The sequence below is a fragment of the Salarias fasciatus genome, chromosome 18 (genome assembly GCF_902148845.1).
Source record: "Salarias fasciatus chromosome 18, fSalaFa1.1, whole genome shotgun sequence".
NCBI lineage: Eukaryota > Metazoa > Chordata > Actinopteri > Blenniiformes > Blenniidae > Salarias > Salarias fasciatus.
The window spans coordinates 21,129,338-21,151,335 of NC_043762.1; the positions used below are offsets into that span (position 1 = coordinate 21,129,338).

The 21,998-nt window shown below is 42.6% G+C and overlaps 3 protein-coding genes across 5 annotated transcripts; all 3 read left to right on the forward strand.

Annotated features, from left to right (window-relative positions):
* Positions 1-1,334: 1,334 nt before the first annotated feature.
* LOC115404864 (mitochondrial fission factor homolog A-like) lies at positions 1,335-8,186 on the forward strand. Its single transcript, XM_030114203.1, has 7 exons — positions 1,335-1,478; positions 3,309-3,533; positions 3,731-3,909; positions 5,653-5,744; positions 5,854-6,024; positions 6,283-6,358; positions 6,471-8,186. The coding sequence occupies exons 2-7, from the start codon at positions 3,314-3,316 to the stop codon at positions 6,600-6,602; spliced, it is 870 nt and encodes a 289-aa protein (XP_029970063.1). The 5' UTR covers positions 1,335-1,478; positions 3,309-3,313; the 3' UTR covers positions 6,603-8,186.
* Positions 8,187-8,241: 55 nt separating this feature from the next.
* LOC115404863 (probable flap endonuclease 1 homolog) lies at positions 8,242-13,216 on the forward strand. Of its 2 annotated transcripts, XM_030114201.1 has the most exons (11): positions 8,242-8,513; positions 9,329-9,395; positions 9,780-9,882; positions 10,140-10,194; positions 10,286-10,347; positions 10,439-10,575; positions 10,984-11,044; positions 11,631-11,762; positions 11,837-11,982; positions 12,070-12,223; positions 12,355-13,216. In XM_030114201.1, the coding sequence occupies exons 1-11, from the start codon at positions 8,432-8,434 to the stop codon at positions 12,409-12,411; spliced, it is 1,056 nt and encodes a 351-aa protein (XP_029970061.1). In that variant the 5' UTR covers positions 8,242-8,431; the 3' UTR covers positions 12,412-13,216. The 2 variants fall into 2 exon arrangements, with proteins under 2 accessions (XP_029970061.1, XP_029970062.1); XM_030114202.1 differs by lacking the exon at positions 9,329-9,395 and having other exon boundaries at positions 8,243-8,513.
* A 419-nt stretch (positions 13,217-13,635) lies between these two features.
* Positions 13,636-21,872, forward strand: agfg1b (ArfGAP with FG repeats 1b). 2 transcript variants are annotated; one of them, XM_030114199.1, is made up of 12 exons: positions 13,636-13,969; positions 17,015-17,108; positions 17,353-17,468; positions 17,860-17,998; positions 18,090-18,246; positions 18,375-18,482; positions 18,726-18,867; positions 18,957-19,036; positions 19,136-19,228; positions 19,434-19,592; positions 20,105-20,199; positions 20,293-21,872. In XM_030114199.1, exons 1-12 carry the CDS (start codon positions 13,803-13,805, stop codon positions 20,350-20,352), a joined length of 1,410 nt encoding a protein of 469 aa, XP_029970059.1. In that variant the 5' UTR covers positions 13,636-13,802; the 3' UTR covers positions 20,353-21,872. The 2 variants fall into 2 exon arrangements, with proteins under 2 accessions (XP_029970059.1, XP_029970060.1); XM_030114200.1 differs by lacking the exon at positions 18,375-18,482.
* Positions 21,873-21,998: the final 126 nt, after the last annotated feature.

Consider the following 21,998-nt stretch of genomic DNA (forward strand, 5'->3'; position numbering starts at 1 on the left):
GGGGCACCAACACCAATGCCCTTGTGAAAAAGGCACACCAGCGCCTGTACTTTTTGAGGTCACTGAGAAAGGTCAACGTGTCCCAGGACCTGCTGCTGTCCTTCTATAGGTGTTCTGTAGAGAGCATTCTCACCCTCAACATCTTGGTGTGGTTCCTGAGCAGCTCTCAGGCTGACAGGAAGGCTCTGGGTAGAGTCAGGAAGTCAGCTCAGAGCATCATAGGAGTGCAGCTGTCCTCTCTGGCAGACTCTACAACACCAGATGTCTGCGCAGGGCCACAAGCATCGCCTGTGACAGTTCACACCCCGGACACAGCCTGTTCTCACCGCTGTCCTCAGGGAGGAAGCACAGGTCCTTTAGGCCCACACTTCCAGATTCACCAGGTCCTTCTACTCCAGTGCAATCAGAGTACTGAACACAGTACTCTGTTAAACTGTCCACTGTCGATGTAAATATTTCTGCATAGATGTACATACATGTATTTCTCAACCGTACAGTGTACTATACATATATTTCTCTGTGGAATATATTGTTGTCCTATTGCTGCTACCGGGCTCTCTGCTGTACATCGGCACACCTTTACATTTGTACCTTTTATACGCCCCCTTGTATTTTTGCTGCTCTGTGTGTACATATTTTTTTATTACTTATTCTTATTTCTTTTCCTGTTTTATCTTTCTGTTGCAACCAAAGGGTTGTTTTTAAATTTTGCCACATGTATGATGACAATAAATGCAATCTACTCTATTCTATTCTATTCAATTTGTAACCACAGAGAAATGAAGGAATCAGATGAAAAGCCCTCAATTTAATCTACAATAGATCCAAGACTGTCCTGTACTCTGTTAATGTTTAAATTTGAAAAAATGTTGCACTATCAGCATGTACACTAGAAATACCACTGTGCATGCAAAATCTTTCAAGTATGTGTAAAAACAGATGCGTAGGTGAAGATGCATCTCTGAACAATTCTTATGATCAATTTCTTAGGGATGATGAGGGGATCAAAACCTTGATGGCACACCAATAATCAAGCCTGTATATTTAGAAATGAACTAAACTTAAACATGCGCCAATACAGAGCTCAGGAATTTATACGTTACCCTTTTAATTGTTATTTATTTCAGTTCAAATGTGATCAAACACTTTTATTTATATGGAATAATATATATTATATTGACAGCACAAATACATAGCTTTGATTTTCTTTTTATATAACAGCCTACTCCTTGAGCGTATGTACGCTCGTTTTATAACCCAGCTGCCACCTGCCGATGCGGTGCCCAGCTTCGACCGCGTGCCTCTCAAGCTCCGCCCCAGCGGCCATACCGGGCGGCTGTTGACGGCTCGTCACACACGGTAGCTGGAGGCGGCGTGACTGTCGGTGCTGCTCGTGGTCGGTCCCGGCGAAAGCTTTTTATATCTCTTGTCGAACAGCGTGTCATGTCAGCTTAAACCTCGCTACTACATTCGCAACGGTAAGTGTCAGTCCAGCCCCCGGTTAGCCAGCCTGTTACGGCACGTAGGTGTAGCAGCGTCAAGCTAGCGCGCTGCACGAAGATAACATCAAAGCGCGTGTCGGAGGACGTACACTTACATGAGCGCGGCACGAGCTAACATACTGACAGACATGGCGTCTTACATGGTTTTATTCAGTGACATTGAAGTGGTGTGCCAGCAACAGCTCTGCCTCATGCCAGTGTTATGTAATGCCATGCAGAACAAGGCGAAGTGATATATTTTTAATACATTATTTATTAGCCCTCTCTGGCGCGCGCTCCACGGTTCCTCTACCTGCCTGTATTTTCACCCAGGTCGTGCTTCAGGCTGTGTGGTTTGCTGAGCTTGTTAACGAGGATGAAATGCATTTTTGATTATATCCACTGATAAATGCTGCGTGGATCGTACATGCGCGATTTTTGGAGCAGGTGTTCAGTCAGATAATTCGGCTCTCCCCTCTGACTATTATTTACTTGACATGTTTTCCTAATGTGGGACATCGTGCGAGGAAACATATTTCCTCTATAACGTGTTACTGTGGACTGAGATCACTTGATGTTGTGTTTTCTATCAGGAAGAAGGCGCTGACTGCAAAGGACCGTTTGATATAATAATCACTGAGTGATGCTGTTTAATATTTATGCGCATCATCACAATAAAGCAGTTGCAGCACTCTGTCTAGACGTTCATCTTTTATATTGCTTCATCCAGCTGAGTATTTTTGTGTGCTCCAGTTGACCCCATTTGATTTAGGATGAAGACAGGACAGGCCACCAGTCCATCTCAGGCCAAACACAAAGAGACAATTATGAAACATAAAAGGCAATTTAGTAACAATAATTTACCACAAATGCCTTTTTTTGTTTTGTTTTTTTTTTTGGCTGTTGCAGAAAACCAGAGTACTTGAAGGAAAAAAGTGCACACACTGGGATAACATGTAAACTCCATCAAGGGATTATTATGGAATGGTTGTGCTAATTGCTGTGAGTAGCAGTAGAACTACTACTGAAGCCAGTAAGGATTCCATAGATTCTGTAAGATTGTCTCACCAAATTATATTCACCTTTTCTTTTTGTCGTTCATGCAGTAATAGCACTGGTTTTCCATTTCCATAACAGTCAACATTCACCATATTTAAATTCTTTTGGTGACAACCGTTGCCGACCTGGGCTGAAAAGTTTGTGTGTGTGTGTTTACATCTCCCTTAAAAAATATTTTTTGTGGGAATTTATTGTGCTAATATACAGTGAAATCTAAAAATGTTTCACTTTCTTTTTTCTCCCTCAAGTACAGCTTGCAATAAGCCTGAAAAAATAATGTAGAGTTGAGTATTGCAGTTCTTAAACAGTGTGACTACTGAAGAACATTTAAAGTGTAAGCCTAATTCATGTGTTGCTGTTCAAGATGAAGCAATTTCATGATTTCCAAATGTTTCTGATTTGAAAAGCTTCCTACTGTAACATCATCTGGCTCAAAGTGTTAGTGCATTTGGTATTTTCTGATCTGTTATGTTTAGCTGTGAAAAACTGACTGAATTTTTAAAAATGCTACCTTCGTCTTGTCTACATTGCATTTTACGGGACAACAGAAAATTGGCTAAAATTCACCTTGTGCCTAAAAATCAATTTGTAATTTCATCAAATTTGAGGCATTGCATATTTTTGGGTAAATAAATTGTGCCTTTTAAGATTTCCTTTGTTCTCTGAAAGACAGCGCCGACACCTGCTTTACAGCATTCTTATCATTTTGTCTGTGAAGTGTTCTGTACTGTGTTTGTTGTTATATTTCTGTCTGCTTGATGTTTGCAGGCTGGATGAGTGGGCCAACGTTCACCTCCCCACCCGCAGAGGTGGCTGAGATCAACCGAATTCATTATGAGCTGGAATACACAGAGGGCATCAGCCAGCGCATGCGAATCCCCGAGACCCTCAAGGTGTCCTCGGAGAGAGACCAAGCAGGATCCATGCCACTTCAGGACCCTCTGCTTCCTCACACCACTCTGATGCAGGTTCCTGAACGCATCGTTGTTGCAGGTGAGCACAACAGGCGGGCTGCATGTCTGGATTATCATCCTTGTCACTTCTTCACGTGCCTGAACCAGTAAGGCTTCACAAATCAAACCAAATGATACAAATGTTTCAGAAAATGTTGAACTCATGAATATAGATTAGTGCGTACAGGCAATAAATGAGGTCTGGATGCAAGCATTTCTTCCTGTCTTTGTCTGCAGGTGAAGACGGAGACCCTCGCTTCACTCGTCCCAGAGACTTGGATTTGATCCAGTCCATTCCTCCGGTGGATCTCCTGGCCATGAAGGCCCCGCCGCGGGTCCTCACCCTGACAGAGCAGCCGCTGGACTCCCTGGAAACCGAGCAAACTGCCAACACACAGAACAATCCCAGTCAAATGGTAGGTGAGCTCCAGGGACTCCCTCTACTCCCTCCTGCTCTTCTTTTTCAATGTAATTCTTTTACATGTGCTGTTGACAGTGCGCCGCTCTCCGCTCCTCCTGAATCTACCTCTTTCTGAAGTTGGACTCTGTCCATAAGTGTTTAGAAGGCTTGGCTTTGGAGTGAGGCCTGAAAAAAAGAGATCGGATTTCCCTTATAGTTTCACAGTCTCCAGATTCAGCTTTCTCCTGCTGGCTCCTCCAGTAATGTTTACCTTTGCTGAACCACTACAGTAGATCCTACATGGGTTTTGTGTTACATGTGCCTCCTCCCTCTCTATTGAAGCTGATAACTAAAAGTACTTTTCAGTTCTTTACATTTTAGTGGACAATCGAGTTATGCATTTGTTTATGCCTCACAGTCAAATTCCTCAGTTCAGATATCGAAGTGGTTCCACTAGATATACACAGTAATAGTCACATGAGCTTAAAACACTTGCTGCTAATGCTGCTGGAAGCAATACTTGAAGTTATTTATTCTGTTTACTGTGTGATCTGCTACAAACTGCTACGTTTATGCTTTATGTCTACTGTTTTGTACATAATGTTCTATTTCTCAATAACATCTTATTCTATATTTTACTTAATTATGTGATTGTCTTCACCAAGACTGGAGAAATCATTCTTTCACATTTGCTTAAGAATGACAACAAAGCTGAATCTTAAACAGTAATTTCAAGGAGAAACTTTGTCACACTGTGGTTGTTGTTAAGCAGAGTTATTGGATTAATGCCTGACTTCATTCTGTGCTGTGGATCACAAGTAGATAAAGATGTGTCATACCTGTATGGAAGATCTCTTCATATTATGGAGTTCTCAGATTATGTTATTAATGATGCTCTGTTTACGAGAGTGAGATTCAAAATATCTAGAATGCTATTTTGGCTTGAATGTTGAGCATTTTTTATTTATTTCTGGGATTTTGATTTTCTTATCAACTAATTCATGACTATTTTCCTGTTATTCTCCACATGTGACTGAAATCTCAATATAGTACAATAACAAAATGTTCTACTGCCCTATTACTGTTTTTCCTTTAATTATATTCCGGTGATATCTATTTAAAATAGACGACACCAACAGTATTCAATGTAACATGGATGATAAGTAGTCAGATTAAATGCTGATTCACTTTAAATTGTATCATGTAAACACGATTGGATTAGATTATCTTTGAAATTGCGACCAGAGAAGGTGGTGTGGTGCGGTGCAGCAGAGCATTTCCTACTGTTGGAATCGTACGTTATGTAATGTTGCTTAGAGAAAGATAGCTGAGACAAAACACGATTCTGTCAATGTTTTAAAAGAGAGACATGCTCGATTAGTCCGGCTGACAAATCTGTCGTCATTACTGACTCCAGCCTTGGTAAAGCTCGGCGTGTAATTATGTCGGCGTGTCACAATTGGCTAACATCACAGTGCATGGCATCATGGGATTGATTCACTGAGTGGAAAGATGTCCTTGGTGCATATAAAGACAGCCACTTGCTCACTTTTTTTAGTATGCAAGGGACAGGCTGATCTCTGAGTCAGTTTGATGAAAAAGTGTCGACGTGAACGCAGCTTCTGTCGACTAGTTTTAATCAGGTTGGATAAACTCGTTGCGACTAACTGATTGAGTTCTAATGTGCTGCCAGCGAACGACGTGATAACCTTGAACATGGAACCTGAGCCTCATATTTTAACCTCCGTCCCAATGACAGGGCGCCTTTCCCGCTCGCTCCCGGAGGGAACGCAGTGCCAGCGAGCACATCTCTGGCCGTCACAGCAGCCAGGTCAACAGAGGCGATATCAGGTGAGACCGCAGCCGCGTCTGGGACGTCTGTTACTGTGCAACACTGCTTCGTCTGTTCAGCTTCAAATAGTTTCTTTGCTAATAGTCCTTCATGTATGTTTTCCCCCAGTGTCTCTCCCTCCCCTTCTGCCCCTCCCGTCCGCCTGTGTCCCCCGCTCTGCTCCCCCGAGGACGCCAACATCAACCTGTACACCGCCGCCGGGTTCCTGTCTTACATCCAGTCTACGACGCGCCGTGCGTACCAGCAGGTCCTGGAACTCCTGGATGACAGCCACCGCAGGTGAACTGACTTGAGTTCAATGGTGAATTCTCAGAATTCACAGATCCTGGTACATAAAATGTTTCTCAGAATCGATAAAATAAATACATTCCAAAACTTTGAAGTGGGTAGGGATATCTGAACGTCATTTCCCTTTTAAACACATGCTTCTTCATATTTGAACAGATAGCAAATGTTCCGTTCTCTGTAGTTTTTGAATCTGTGTACAAATTCAAATGTTGTCATTAGTCTGAATGAAGACGGATTTATTTTGCACAGGACACACCTGGACCTGTCTCTGGACATGAACGTTGATGAGTCTGGATTGGTCGACGCCTCCTCACTGCGACGGCAGGTAACATGTTCCACATGCCCCTCGGGACCAAATGACAAGCTGCTAACCGCACAGTGACCGCGCCGCATGTTTACACCTGCTGAAGAGGAGGTTCTCTGCTGTGTTGATTCAGATTGTGAAGCTGAACCGTCGCCTGCAGCTGCTGGAAGAAGAGAACAAAGAGCGCGCGAAGCGAGAGATGTTCCTGTATTCTGCCACAGTGGCGTTCTGGCTGGTCAACACCTGGATCTGGTTTCGTCGCTGAATAGGATCAAGACCACGTTTCCCAAAACACTTGAACCTAAAGCGAGTCCTTGTTAAAGGTGTAATCAGTAATTGTTGTTGATCATAAAAGTCTGCATCGGCCTCTGGGAAATCTTTAGTCAAAACACTCCATGTTCCTACTGCCGGTTCAGTGAAGACATCCAGTTTGAGAGTTCCATACCTGCAGGCCAAGCCCACAGCAACAGCGCTCAGTTTAGGAATAAAGTTAATGAAAATCCAGTGAATCGTTCTTGTTTCTCACTCCTGTGATGCTGTGACTCAGGAGTGTCAAACTAATTTTTCGTTCACATTCTATTAATATCGAGCTTATTAATATCAGTTTCAAAATTTCTCATTGTTTCCGTGCAAACAAGAACGAAGCTGAGAAAATATTTGCATTCATGGCACTTTATCGATAACCCATATTACAAATTTATTAAATAAAATAAAATGTTAAAAAAAGCTAGCGTGCCTTCTCTGAAAAATTTTACTGCAGTTGTGGACAAATTGGGACCAACAGTTCCTCTTGTTAAAAAGTATTGGTAGTTGTGACTCTTTGCAGTGCCGTAGTGTGGCAGGATGGGAACGACGCTCCTGTCTCAGCTGGATGTTTTCTACTTGGTTTATTTTGTTACATCAACAAGCCTATTAGATCAAAATACCTTCCATTCAGTCTGTCATCTTAACTTTCTCTCCTTGGCAGATATTGCTTCCATATATATATTTTTTTCATTAAAAGAAGCATTTTACTGAGCATACACAATGTTAATGTATTACCTGGCAACAATTGGCTGAGATTATTCACCCTAACTCATATTGTGGGTCTTGTAACCAAAGAGCTAATTAGAATATTACTGATTTCATCTTTTAGGTCTTATCAATTCTCATGTTGCACTGATTTTTTCCCTTTATTTGTCTGGAAAAGCTACATAAAATACTCTGTTTAGGTAAACAAGGATGGCCTTCAGGGACAGATGTTTTGGGAATGCAGACCAAGCTTGGAGTCGTTTCGACAGGACCAAATCTCTGACCTGACGTGTTTTTGTTTGTTGAGGTTCATCAGTCTGGTCATAAACTATCATTCTTAAAGTGTCAAACTATGATAACTATAAATGCCATAACCTCATCCTTTGGGATGCATCTTGTGTTGTCCTTTACCCGGAGCACTTGTTCCATGAACTGGATCAACATGGAAAAACATTTTGTGTTTAATGGTATTTTTGTACGTCTAAAAGGTCCATTGTTCTGGGATTTCCCTAAAAGCATAATGAAGTGGTCACACTGTAGTACTGGTAGGGGATGAAAGGCTGTTCAAAGCATGGACTACATGTTTTCATACATCTTACTCTAAAGGCTGAAGCCAATGTGTGTCCAACTGTGTGTGATAGATGAAATATTAATGCCATTATTTTTTTTTGAACAATGAAGAAGAAGTATGTATATCATGCAGTGGCTGTTTCCTCTGTTTGGCAGTGTTCCCACACGACCACTTGAAGGAAGCTGGAGTTTTAGGTTACTTTGTAATATATCATGTCATTCATTGTAAATAGTTCTGCTGTAATAAACTGTGCTCATTTCTCCAGAACACTTTGCTGCCCTCTGCTGCTCCATCAGATCCTCCACACAAAGGAAAGTTTCCTGCAGTGGACGTAGATTCAGAGATGTGTCATTTGATTGGATCTGCTCATTAGATTGGGGTGTATTTAGAGAGAAATACAGCTTTTAGGTTGACATTCAGTCACGCGTCTCTTTTCTCTGGTTATATCCTGTCGTCCTGTCCTGGATGTGGGGTTAGGCTGTAGGATAAACAGTGGTGCCGGGGGCGACACGATGGGGATCACTAAACTGGCTGATTTAATCCGAGCAGAAGCTCCTGGAGCTGTTTCCCACAGAGACATCAGTGATTATTCAGGTAACTCATCCTGTAGAGCAACTTTCTCTCTAGATCCTTCTCTGCCTCTCTGGCAGCTGAGACAGACTGCTAGCCGCTAATGCTAGCATGCAGTCATCTGGCTAAAAGCTAAAAGCGACAATCAGTCCGCATTTAACGTAACAAGACCAGATTTAATGCCCGGAAGACTCAGGAACTTGATGAACATCAGTCAAACAAAAGCTTTTGAAACAGAGAATACACCTCTTTACTCTTTAATGACCTATGGATGCAGTGGGACTTTAACACTTCCTGCTTTGTGTTTCCACTTGTTTACAAGCCGCACGTGACAGAGGAAGACTAATGTTCAAGATTTCACAGAATCACTGATAATGACATTAATTAAAAAAAGACAAATAATTCATAGCATCACATTTTATACACAAAACAGTGAAAGCTAAATAAATATGTAATATGTTTCCCTCAGTTAATTTACAGGATATTTGTTGCTTTTTCCAATGGATATATGAAAAACATTTTATGTTTGCATTTTCTTGTAGACATCACAGTAGCATCACAGTAGTCTTTGTCAGTTGACATGGGGAGACATTTGAGTTGCAGGTTCATACAATGATACAAGTCTCAGATGACCAAAAGAACATCCATCCATCCATCCATCCATCCATCCCTGAAGGCAGGGTAAATCCTTCATCACAATGTAAACACAGAATCAGACAAAGACACAACTCACACACTTTAGCATCACGACGTGTAGATGCATGTTTGTGGAATCATGGAGAACTCCTGGCCACTACCCCTCACTTGTTTCTGATGCTGCCACTGTTATATCTCTGCAGAAAAAGTGATCGCGCTCGATACCTCTATTATTGTGAACCAGTTCCGGGCTAAAGTACCACATCTGAGGTAAGCCCACTGCTGAAGGAACTGGAGCCAAAGGAGACCTTTTAAAGAAAATATTTGAACCCTAAATAGTGTATTTTTTATTCAATTTGGGGACATTACGTGTCCAGGAAAATGCAGAAAGCATTTACTAAATATCTTTTAAATAAGACTGCTTCATTGTTGTTTAAGTAGTCACCTTGCTGTGTCCTCCCCTCAGTTTCATATTTATACATATATAAATGGTAAATGCCAGAACAGCTTCAGAAAATCATGTTACAAACCCTTGGCAGCCTGCAGCTTCAGAGCTGCACAAACTCCCAAAGAAGCAGCAGTCTTCCAGTCTGTCAGGTTGTTATTAGTGAATCATTCATGAGAAATAATGACTTTTTTTTCTTCTTCCTCCAGCCTCCTGATGGGATTCTTCTACCGCACACTCACCTTCCTGGAACATGACATCAAGCCGGTGTTTGTAATTGATGGAAAGCCTCCTGTGGAAAAGACAGCTGTCGTAAGAGAAGCCATGTTTTTCACTCAAGATCATCCTCTGAGCAGCAGCCTGCAGTCTGCAGCTATATAGCAGATAATTAGATAAAGACAATCGCGAACTATGGAGCTCATCTGAAACTTTTCCTCCTGTGGTTATAATAGTGTTAGAAGCATTCTATTCAAACTCAAATGCAGACACAACAGTGAGTTTATATTATCATCCCATATGAGGGAACATCTGCAGCAGTTGTGTGAACAGAGGCGCATTTCTGTCTGCAGCTTGAGAAGCGAGCTGAGGCAGCAGGCTGGACATCCCACAACCGGACCGGCGCAGGTACACTCACAGTTCTAATATTTAGTTGATTTTAGGCTCATTGTACCCCTAAGATACACCACTGTGTCTGAATCTCATGTTTTCACTGCAGCATCATCCCAGATCAAGGACTGTCTTCAGCTTCTGAAACACATGGGAGTGCCTGTAATCCAGGTGAGACAGTCATTAAATATCTCTATGAATGTTTCTGTGTCACCGTCTCCTCGTCCTTCCCACACTTGTGCACTTGGTTTTTATCCAACAGGCTCCAGGGGACGCTGAGGCGCTGTGCGCCCAGCTGGTGAAAGACGGCACTGTGGACGCCGTGGCGTCGGAGGACATGGACACGCTGCCATTTGGAGCCAGTGTTCTTCTGCGTGGGCTGAATGCCAGCAGAGACACGTAAGATCTCTGGGCTTTCATTCCTTTTCATGCTTCTGTTACACTTTACTCTATTTATGGGTGCAGCTGAAAAAAATAAAACACCACTGCATGTTTTTTTTTTTTAAACTCATAACATTTAAAGAAAAGGTCGTAGGAATTTTTTACATTTCAATTGTGAATATTATGGCGAAATAGAAAAATGACCTGATCTTAGAATCTTTTCAGATATTGTATTACCGTATTGGTTTTCTTAACCGATAAAGTAAAAAAAAACAAACATAAAATGTCTTGAAATATTTCAGCTTGTGTGTAATAAATAAAAAATGTCAGTCAGCTGATGGATCTGTGTTTCAGACTGTTTGCTGGGAGATCAGTGGACTGGCTTGAAGCCTTGGATTATAATTTTATTCCTTTATATTTCCACAGTGATGTGACTGAGTACTCCTTAGCCAAACTGGTGGAACAACTTCAAATTAGTCATGAGGAGGTAAGAGCTGTTGTTCTTTACTTAATGGTTCTCATTCGCACAGCCAGTGACTGAATTTTTGTTTGGTGTTCTGGTAGCTCAGAAATGACAAACGTGAACGTGTGAGCAGACACTTGAAGATGGAAACAACCAATTATATAATATTTATTGCTCTGAAGCAGTTGAACCACATCCTGATGTTTTGCGTGTGTTGATGTGTTTTGAGTTATGAAGCACAGTTTCGAGCAGCATGGAGTGTGTTTAACTGGACCGTGTACTTTGATTTCCACGTGTCTGTAGAAAACGTGAACATGATGTCATCTGTGATAAACCGACATAGCTTTGTCCAGACTGGGTCCAAAGTGAACATTCACTGCAGTCTGAAGCTTTCTCCTCCCAGGTGTTAATTATTACATGCTGCGAAGCTCATTATATGATAGTTTATGAACTTACAGCATGGTAGTGTTTTTTTTTTTTTTGTGGCATTGAATATAGGAAATGATGAAATGTCCTCTTTAAAATAACTTCATATTTAAATCAAGAAATGACATCGAACCAATAAAATGTAACGCCTCCATTCTGCTTTCCCTTTAACGATCCCTGTCAGCTCATTGACCTGTGCATCTTGCTGGGCTGTGACTACTGTGACAAGATACCTGGTTTGGGTCCAAAGAAAGCTCTGAAGCTGATCCAGAAGCACCGCTGCATTGAAAATGTGGTTTTACACGTCAACAGACAGGTATCGTGAAGTCGAGTTTTTCTGTCTCTGCACTCAAAGACTCGAATAAGCAGTTCATATTTGTTGTGCTTTAGACTCACCCTGTACCGCATTTCTGGAAATACAAAGAAGCGAGGAAGATTTTTCTAGACACTCCTCACGTCCCGACTCCTGAGCTGACCTGGACCGAGCCGGACGAGGAGGCCTTGGTGTTCTTCCTCTGTCGCACCAAACACAACAGGCATGCCGGCGTCGCTGCGTCTTCCAGCTTTTCACCTGCTTACCTTCATCTCTGAGGAACAAATCTAAACTACTGACATGATTCCAGGGAGGAGAGGGTTCGCCGTCGGATGGAGAAGTATCGCGAGACACGGAAAAACAGACAGGAAGAGAGGGACATGGACAAAATGGCAGGACACAGCAGACAGACTCGCATGGAGGATTTCTGGAGAGTCACCAGGAAGAGAGCGCAAGGGAACACTGTAAGAAACCCTCTGCCGCTGGCTGTCCGGGGTTCACCCTGCCTTCAGCGCTCTGTCACCCTGCTTTACAAAAGATGGATGGATTTATAATAAGAACGTGTCTGAGCATTTCTTCTCTCTTTTTTTTCTAGTCTGTCGCAGCTGCAGACTCATCAAGCAGCAGCAACAAGAGACCAAAGTTGAAATAAACCTGTCACCACTGCTGCCTTCAAGCAACCAAAGGATGGAGTTGTTTTTTTAATCTTTATTTCCCTCTGAATATTGTGTATCGGTTTGACAGTAAGATTGGAAAATCAGTGATTTTGAAATTTTAATTTGTGCCATAAGATACACTGTGTCCGCTTGTTTTACTTCTACATTCTGAGGCTTTTCTTAAAGCTTGCATTTTACGTTCTGTCATTTAGAAAGTTGCTCAGTTTAAGAGGATTAGCCGCTTCACATGTTCAGTAATGGTTTTACAGCTTCAGAGGTTGGATATTTCCCTCTTGGGTCACAGCTCAATTCAAGTCAACCATGAACATGCATCCTACAAGATACTGACTTAAAGTCTTTGTCCTTAGATGAAGCACTGCTTCCTCTGACAGTAAAATAATTTGAATTTGTCCAAACAGCGGCGCTCCTGACAATGTAATTCACTGAGCAGTTTCATTTGGCCTCCAGCAGTTTCCTGTAAGCCTCGGAGTTAGGAGAGCAGGAGGTGGTCGGCTATGAAAGGGAACAGTGTGACCACTGTCAGGGGGGCCTCTCCTCAAGCCAAAACTGGAGACAGGGGACGTCTCATCACTCCATATTCAATGAGCACCTGTTGTGGAGAGGGAGCCAAGGCAGAGCCGACAGACTTGAATTTTAAAACATTCCCTGAAGTGGTGTAAAAAGATACTTAGATGTTCAAATCCACGCATTAATATGTAAAGTGTATCAATGCAGCATTCTATGTTTGATAGTTCTATACATAATGCTTTTCTGATTTTTTGTAATTAAAATCATGCTGATGTGGATTGAACTGTTGTGTGTTTTGACTTGATTTTGAATGGCTGTTTTCTTATACATACATTTTCATACGTTTCTTGCTTATGTATTTTCAGGATAAGATATATTGTCATTCCTTTATTTTAACTTTATACATACTAATGCCAGCAAAGAGCTGTTTAATAATCATATAAGGAAGTGTAAGCACTCAATTCACACAATTCAATCATTGGCCTTTGTTAAAAATGACAGGAATTTTGAGGAAAAATATGTTTCAAATCAAAACTGATGATTAAATGATTAAATAAGATGTGTTCATTCAGAGAAGAACTGAGGCGAGCAGATGAAGCGTGGTGAAAACACGGGGCGTCTTTCCAGAACGACAGGTGGCGCCACTGCTGCAGGAGCTGCAGCGATTCCCACTGTGGACGCGTCGAAGAAGAAGTTTGTCAGTCGCCAGTCTCCCCGCTAGAATTCCCAGCAAGGTGTCTCCCGGACTACCGCCGTCCTCCGCGGCCAGTCTGCCCCCAGACACCCACCCTGCCCCGGGTCCCCTCACTCAGCTCTCCGTTTCTCCCCTTCCCGGTAACGGCGGCACCAGTTTTCAGCCATGGCGACGAGCGCGAAGCGAAAGCAGGAGGAGACTCACCTAAAGATGCTCCGGGAAATGACTAGCCTGCCCGCGAATAGGAAATGCTTCGACTGCGACCAGCGCGGCCCGACCTATGTCAACATGACAGTCGGCTCCTTCGTCTGCACCACCTGCTCCGGGATCCTGTGAGTTCTCCGTTCGTTTGTGGGAAGTGCAGTTTTACGGGCTCCGTGCGGTCCGGTTCTGACTCGGTACCGCTCGCTAGCTAGCGTTCGAACCGGGACAGGTAACGTTAGCGCTCCCCAGCCGAGCCGAGCCCAGCCCGGCGGCCTCGCGCTGGGCTGGGCTCGGCTGGGCTGGGTTCGCTGCTGGCGGCGGGTTTGTTTACAGGCGTTGTTCCCGTGCCATAACAAATGTGGTGTTGCAGAAACATGTCAGATGAACAGGAGGGAGGGTGGAAGTTAGCACGTCTCGTCAGGCTCACTGCAGGAGCTAACAGCCAAATATTTATCCACCTGGTTGGGAAACAACGTTTGCAGGGAATAAGCCTCCCTGTTGAACTTTAGCTCGACCCCCGAGTGAGCAAACAGAAAGGCATACAGTCCCATCCAGATAACAGCGGCAGCAGCTGGGTGGGACTCCTGACTTGGTCAGGAGTTCACAGACTATCTGGGCCAGTGGGTCTTCAATGAAATCGTTTCTTCTTCCTCTGAAACTCACAAAAATTATGAAATCAGTGTATCCTGCGCAATTTCCGGCCCATATTGACGCAAACATTTATGGTTAAATCTGAGTCAGATGGCACGTGTGTGTTTCATCAAGAGGACGATGTTGCAAGACTACCGTCACCAGTCACTTGTACTGGTACAATCAAGTTTACAGCATCCAGTACGGCAGATTTCCTATAAGTCACAAAAAGCTTTCATTTTTCATTTAAACTTAGGATTTTACCTCTGTTGAATTAATTGACTGTCTCTGATTTAAGACTATAGCTGTAGAAACATCAACTAATATGCAATGGCTGTAGTGGCTCTCCTTCCTTTTCTAAAATAGCTTCAGCTTCCAATATCTGGCAGTGATTCAATGTTTCTGTGTATTTTTGTCTGTACCTAAAAGCCTGTGTGACAAGCTGTGGACTCTTGTTTGTGATTAAATGGTCATACTGCAGAAGTTATTGTTGGAACTGTATTACTGAGTACGTGTCGAGGAAACACTGATTTTCTTTGTTTTTGTTTTATTAAATTGTTTATATATATATATATATATATATATATATATATATATATATATATATATATATATATATATATATATCCAGTCTTTGAGTTGATGAAGGTTAAATAAACATTTTTTTGGATTGAGGCTGTTGTTACATTGACATAGATCACACTACATTAGTGTGAACTGAAGTGAGTCGATGTGGATGAAGACATCATTATATTAATTTGACCCCTACCCTGTAGACAGTCATGGTTGAAGTGTCACAACATTTTTCCTGCAAGAATTTATTTTCCTTTATCTCATACAGGTTTGACTTGCATGTTTCCATTGCACTGTGATTTTTAAACAAAGATAATGATTTCTGAAAGTGTTCGTGAGCCCTTGCAGTGGCGCCAGGGACAGATTGCTGCCTGTTTGTGATGCTGTGTTGCTGAAGGACCCAGAAATCATTAGTATCCAAGATCAACATCCAGTCTTGTCTCTGGTGCACACAATTTTCAATTCATTTGAAGATGGTTGGATCTTAAAACTCTTTGCAAGTTTGTTTGGAAATATTTTTTCTGAGAAGCTTCCTCTTTGAGGAATCATTACAATCTCCACTTGTCATCTGTCTCTCTATGTAGCGCAAAGTTCAACTTTATTGGAAATGGGTTTGTACATGTGTGAAATAAAAGTTGTAAATTGCTCTGATATAACACTGGACAGCAGAGTATATTAAGAGGTATTTCTATTTATCATTTCATATGACAGGAGCTCAAAAGTTAAGAACACAATACATTTGAATACACTACTGCCAACTATTACCACTTCACTATCAAACCTATAGATAAAACACATTTTCGTATTTCGAGAAGCATCTCTAGGAAGGAGGCTGAATTGGATCACATTAGATTGTAGAATTGTTCTTGGTAATTTGACCAGTGAGTGTTTATCTTTTTGATCTCCAGTGATTACTGCATACACAGTTACACATCTGTCATTATTTTCAGTATCAGTATACATTTAATTCACAATTGACATTTAGGAGATCATGAAAATTATGACAGATACACATCTGTGACTCTGGGAAATCATTACATCTCATTGCTATTTACGTTTCATACCTTTCCCCTGGCTATAGATTTGTAATTGGGGTTATAAATGTTACAAACACATCAATATTTTGCAGCCCAGCTCAACACTATTGCATTTGCAAACCATAACACCAAAATCAATCAGTCAAGTAACTTTCTGACAGTCCTCAGCAAAGCATTTTCATCTCTTTTAAGGCAGAATTGTTGCAGTAGATCCTCAAGTACGCCTATAGAAGTGGCTGGAAGTTTATCATCTCAGTCTTTCCATATTAAAGAGTCAAGATTCAGTAAAACTTTTAACATCCTGCCTCAGATTTGGCTTTGTCTGGACTCCCCACATCAGGGATTTTTTTCTGCCAATTCATCAGCTGGCTGTGGTTGTCATAGAGAATATCTTTTCACCGAGCCAAATTCATTCCTTCATGTTGCTCTGTCAACCCGTGCCGTGCATCACATTCCTCAGGCCTCTTTTCAGTCATGTTCCTCTCACATAAAAATACTGTAAGATTCTAAGATATGAGCTGAAATGACATTTTCAGATTTGTTAACTTTGCTATACTTGTTTTGGGGCATTTATTAGTATTTATTCAGATAACTGTATGATATGTACGTCAACACAACTGCAAGTTCCATCGACAATGATAAACTACAAAAAAAAAATGAAACATCTCTGTTGATCTCAAACTAAACTAAGTTGAATCATTATTTGAAGTTGACGTACGGCTCAAGCTTGAAATGTAATGCGATCGGGAAATGCTTCTCCGGCAGTGAAACCTCTCTTCTGGTGTTTTTCTGCTCCGTGTGTGAACGGCTTGAAGCCCTCCAGGAGGAGGAACTCCAGGATGTCTGCGCTCTGGTTTTGTGTAACGTGAACAGCGTGGGGTTGTGCGCCGCCTCTCTTGTTCTGGAGCTAACGTCTGCCTCCTCCACCCACAGGCGAGGACTCAATCCCCCACACAGAGTGAAGTCCATCTCTATGACCACGTTCACGCAGCAGGAAATCGAGTTCCTACAGAAACACAGCAACGAGGTAGAGCGCACAGTTGGGAGCCGACTGTCGATCACACGTTACTGTTGTGTTCTTCTCCCTGCTATGGCTTAAATTCTGCTTAGTCAACTTATTGGCATTCCTTTCTCCTTTCTCCTGCCTCCCGCCATCCCTTCCCCCCCTTTTTCCTTTACTTTCCCTCACCTCTCTCCTGCCCGCGCTGCCACCCCCACCCCCAATGCTCCTCCGACCTCCCACTCCTCTCATTCCTGTGCCCCCCCCGTAGGTCTGTAAACACATCTGGCTGGGCCTCTATGACGACAGGACATCAGTTGTTCCAGATTTCCGAGAACCGCAGAAAGTAAAAGAGTTCCTTCAGGAAAAATATGAAAAGAAAAGATGGTAACCGTTCTTGTTTTAAAACCTAGAATAAAGTTAAAAGATGCTATATCGGTTTTTCACTCAATAGATAAGAGTACACAAGTAAAGGTAGTCAAGGAGTTGTGTGGATGAGTTGTGTAGACATGCTGTCATGCTTCTGTTAGCAGTGTTGCAACTAATACAACAGTATGAAGAAGATAGTTTATTCTGTACCACATTCGTGTGTCATCCTCCAGCTTTTTCCTGAAGTATTAAGAAGATCCATTGTAATCAATTACAAATATTTCCTCAAATGATAAATTTATGTCATGTATGTAAAATATAATCAATGCTCAATATTATTTACTGTGCTCTCTTTTTTTTTTTACATTGTCTTCACCTGTGTTCGGCTCCTTCCTTCCTGAATGCCCAGGTACGTTCCTCCAGACCAGGCGAGGGCAGTAGCGAGCGTGCAGGCCTCTGTGTCCGGCTCCTCAGCCAGCAGCACTGGCAGCACCCCGGAGGTCCAACCCCTGAAAACACTACAGCTCAACAAGACGCCTCTGCGCCAGGTGAGAGGAACATCCTCCCCGCCTCAGTCTGCCCTTCAAATAGTGGGAAAGATTCAGAAACATGATTTTAACTCCGACCGGTCCCGCTCAGTCTCCAGGGCTGAGCCGCTCCCAGGCCCACAGCGCTGCTCAGGAGAAGAAATTCGACCTGCTCTCCGATCTGGGGGGAGACATCTTCGCTGCTCCGCCCTCTCACACTGCCAGCTCCACCAACTTTGCCAACTTTGCACATTTCCCAAGCCAGTCAGGTAACTTTGATGTTCCAGCCGGTCTTTAAAGAAACGCCGTGCTCCTTAACCTGTCATGATCCCACACATTTCCCCCCGCCATGGTTTTTATTTCTGCATTCATTGTTCGTCTCTCTGTGTGGCTGCAGCACCTCAGGGTAATTCAAACACCAACTTCGCCAACTTTGAGGCGTTTGGAAACACTGCAATTCCATCCCATTTGAGCACATCACCTCCCTCCAAGTCCTTTTCGTCAGGTACCACCCCCCCCACCCCACCTGCCATCGGCTCCTCTTCATCCGGGCCACACATTTCATCCTGCTCGTTCTGCCTCCAGTGATTGTTTGGATTTGATTGTTGATAGAAATGAGAACACAAAAATACATCTGTTTAATTTGAGAGAAGGTCTCAGAGCAGGCGCTTACCCTCGAGTGTGTCTGTTTATAACAACGTGACGGTGGCTGTTTGACTTTGTTTTACTTTCTAAAACTTTGTGAAAGGAGGCGTGCCAATCCCGTCAATGTCCAGCGCCGTCGCTGCCCACTCCCTGGCAGGCAGCTGCTCGGAGGACCGCTACGCTGCTCTGGCTGAGCTGGACAACGAGCTCAGCTCCTCTGTGTCCTCAGCCAGCAGTGTGCAGGGGTGAGAAACACACACACACACACACACACACACACACACACACACAGATTCCTGTTCAATTTAATGTTAAATAAACATTATGTTCGCAGGAACTTATTTGGTCCAGTGCTCGGCTCGTCTCCAGCCCAGAATCCTCCCGTGTTACCCAGCATGCAGCCTGGTTTTGGAGGTGAGCGCAGTTGATTACTCCTGCAGTTGATTTGTGGTACTAATGTTCATTGCTACGGTCTGAGCTCAAACACTCCTCCTGTGAATGTGCTCCCTGCAGCCGTGCCGTCCACAAACCCTTTTGTCGCCGCAGCCATCCCACCCGAGATGGCCACCAACCCTTTCCAGACCAACGGCAGAGCTCCAGCTGCAGGTGTGTGTTCTCTCTGAACTGAATGAGCTTCATATTCATGTGTTTTTGTTTTTTTAAAAGACATATTGGTGTTACTTGATGTAACCCTGTTACATTGCCATGTAGCTTCGTGATTTAGAATTGAATCCTCCTTGTGTGTGTTTTGTGGGTATGTGTGTGCATTCACTGTCCACACATGCTGTGTGTGTGTGTGTGTGTCTCATAGCCTCGTTTGGCACTGGCTCTATGAGCATGCCCGCCGGCTTTGGGAATGCGTCTTCCTTCTGCCTCCCGACCAGTTTCAGCGGAAACTTCCAGCAGCAATTCCCCGGCCAGGCCCCAATCCCTTACTCTCAGCCGGGGGCCTATCACCCTCAGTCTAATGGTCAGTGGCCTCCCGTCCCGCGCCCCTTTGTCCTCTTATCCTTTTGCACTTGTGCAGTACCTGCCAGGAATTCAGGGCATCTGTCTCTTTTCCCCCAAAATATATATTTTGTTTGTGTTTTCTTGTCTGCTGCTCAGCTGTCTGCAATTAAAATCCAGTTGAATTCTTGCTGTTTCCAAATTAAAAGCTTCTCAGTGGCAGCTACTGCACGGTAATGAAGGTTGCATTTAGGGTAAACAAACTCAATATTTTGGTAAAGAAACACAGCAGCAAATAAAGATTGTTGACACCTAAATGCAATCTGAGATAACAGGGCTTCTCTGTCGTGGTCGTTTCTCCCCCTTCTTTTCGTAGTTGGCAAACAATTTAAATTAAAGAAAATGTCTTTGCCTCTTTATAGCCTTATCCATTTGCTTTGTCAAAGTAATGAAGTAAAGAAGAAATGCAATAGATTATTGCAGATTTCCAGCTCCCTGTGAATGTAATCTCCTTTGCTTGGACTTGTCATACAGGCCCGGCGTTCCCAGTGTACGGCCAGAACAAGCCTTCCATCACGCCGTTCGGCCAGCCCATGGCTGTCCCCGGCATGTCCAACAACCCCTTCATGGTGAGCAGGCGTCGTCATAGGATGTCTACAAAGCAAAGCTGGCGTCTCCGTGCCGGTTAGCGTTACTGATCACCTGTGACTGTGTGTTTCCAGGCGGGAGCGCCCACCGGGTCCTTCCCTGCCGGGGGTTCGTCCACCAACCCCTTCCTGTAGCACAGCTCCCGGTCGTCGCCGCCAGGGGGCAGCATGCAGCACATATTCAGCACCTGACCCATCAAGCAATTTGTGGCAGTACATTTCTAAGAAAAAACAACAAAAGACTTGGGTTTTTTTTTGTTTTTGTTTTTTTTTTAATGTCTTAAAACGTTTACAACACTATGAAGGAGTACAAAGGACTATTCTGAAGACTAAGGGACTGTTATGGGGAAATGTACTGTTTGGACTATATACATTGCATTGTATGCTCTTTATTTTTTGTTAATGACTTAAAGCTTTGTGCATATCACCATTTCTTATAAACACACACACACAAGATAAACACAAGGGTGAGTATACACACTCCTTGAGAAAAAACAAACCACTGAAAGCTGAAATAAGGTTACGGACACTAAACATTATTAACAGGGTTTTATCCGAGGATGCCATCTGTGATTTCAAACTACCATGGAAAACCAAGTTTTCAACTCCAAAAGTTTTTTTTCTTTCTTCCTGGTATTTTTAGCTTCTTGCGATTGAACCAACACTTAAGAATTAGTTTCCTCAATCCTCTGATGCATAGCGCTGTTTCTGGGAGACAAACATTGCCTGTGAACCAAAGCAACCAAAAACCCATGTATTTTGAATTGAGAAGAGCGTGGCCCATGTGTGTGTTTCTGTGAATGAGCTGTTGGTTTAAACCCGTTACAGTGTGTTTGTTGAATATGAGGCCAGTAGATACCTCAGAGGACTTTAGCCTTACGGCACACACACGCCTGCTTGAGCACAAATGGAGGGAAAAAGTGGTGGCTGACATGAATTGTTCTTTTTTTTTTTCTTTGCCCTATATATATAAAAAAAAAACTTTGTTAAAACTGTATCCTCTTATAACCTCACTTTTACTGGTTGTAGTTGTCAGGCAAAGCATATTTAAGATAATCACTATATTTTATGTACATGTTAAGAACAAGACAAGATCAGACTGTTAATGAAGATGTATGTTTTTCAGGTTGATCCAGCTTGGGTCACCTGAAAACAAATACCGTTAATAGCATGGTTGTGCGTCTACATTTGACGAGAAATGTCTTTTTTTATTTTCTCTCTAGGCCCTGCCTCAGCAAAACGCTTTTAAAAACTGAACACCGAGGAGCTGGTAGTTATGTTGTATTTACTGGGCTGCCCTGTTATCGGTTCTCTTCTTTGCCTTGTTATTGAAAAGCTTTTAAATATTGATCCGATTTGCTTTAAGATAAGGAAGGGCATAGGACCGTGCTTTCCGGGATTATTACATTGCCTAATCTCCCCGGGTTTCAATTGTACCACACAAGACTAACCATGAATTTGGCTTTGTGTTTCTTGTATTTACAAGAATAGGTAAGTAAATGTGTATATACGTATATAAATATATATATAAATATATATATAAATAAATTAAAAGATTTTTAACTACGACTTTGCATTTGTGCAGCCATCTGTTATAATGATCCTTTCTTCCAGCAGGCAGGTGACTTTACAGTACGGTCAGCTGTGCAATAAATAACTGCCTTTTATAGACTCTGTGTTTTTGTCTTTTGTGTCAGATTGTGAAGATTACGAAACAATATTTTGATAAACCACAATTTAAATTCAGTAATACTGTGTGATTTCTAATTTAAAAAAAAAAA

What these genes read in the sequence shown, in the direction of transcription:
- LOC115404863 (XM_030114201.1), top strand. Translation starts at nt 8,432, where the DNA reads ATGGGGATCACTAAACTGGCTGATTTAATCCGAGCAGAAGCTCCTGGA. An exon ending in AGACATCAGTGATTATTCAG is followed by an intron (nt 8,514 to 9,328) that starts GTAACTCATCCT and finishes ATATCTCTGCAG; the next exon opens with AAAAAGTGATCGCGCTCGAT. An exon ending in TGTCGCACCAAACACAACAG is followed by an intron (nt 11,983 to 12,069) that starts GCATGCCGGCGT and finishes ACATGATTCCAG; the next exon opens with GGAGGAGAGGGTTCGCCGTC.
- agfg1b (XM_030114199.1), top strand. Translation starts at nt 13,803, where the DNA reads ATGGCGACGAGCGCGAAGCGAAAGCAGGAGGAGACTCACCTAAAGATG. An exon ending in CATGCAGCCTGGTTTTGGAG is followed by an intron (nt 19,037 to 19,135) that starts GTGAGCGCAGTT and finishes TGCTCCCTGCAG; the next exon opens with CCGTGCCGTCCACAAACCCT. An exon ending in CGGCAGAGCTCCAGCTGCAG is followed by an intron (nt 19,229 to 19,433) that starts GTGTGTGTTCTC and finishes TGTGTCTCATAG; the next exon opens with CCTCGTTTGGCACTGGCTCT.
- LOC115404864 (XM_030114203.1), top strand. Translation starts at nt 3,314, where the DNA reads ATGAGTGGGCCAACGTTCACCTCCCCACCCGCAGAGGTGGCTGAGATC. An exon ending in TGAACGCATCGTTGTTGCAG is followed by an intron (nt 3,534 to 3,730) that starts GTGAGCACAACA and finishes CTTTGTCTGCAG; the next exon opens with GTGAAGACGGAGACCCTCGC. An exon ending in GTCAACAGAGGCGATATCAG is followed by an intron (nt 5,745 to 5,853) that starts GTGAGACCGCAG and finishes GTTTTCCCCCAG; the next exon opens with TGTCTCTCCCTCCCCTTCTG.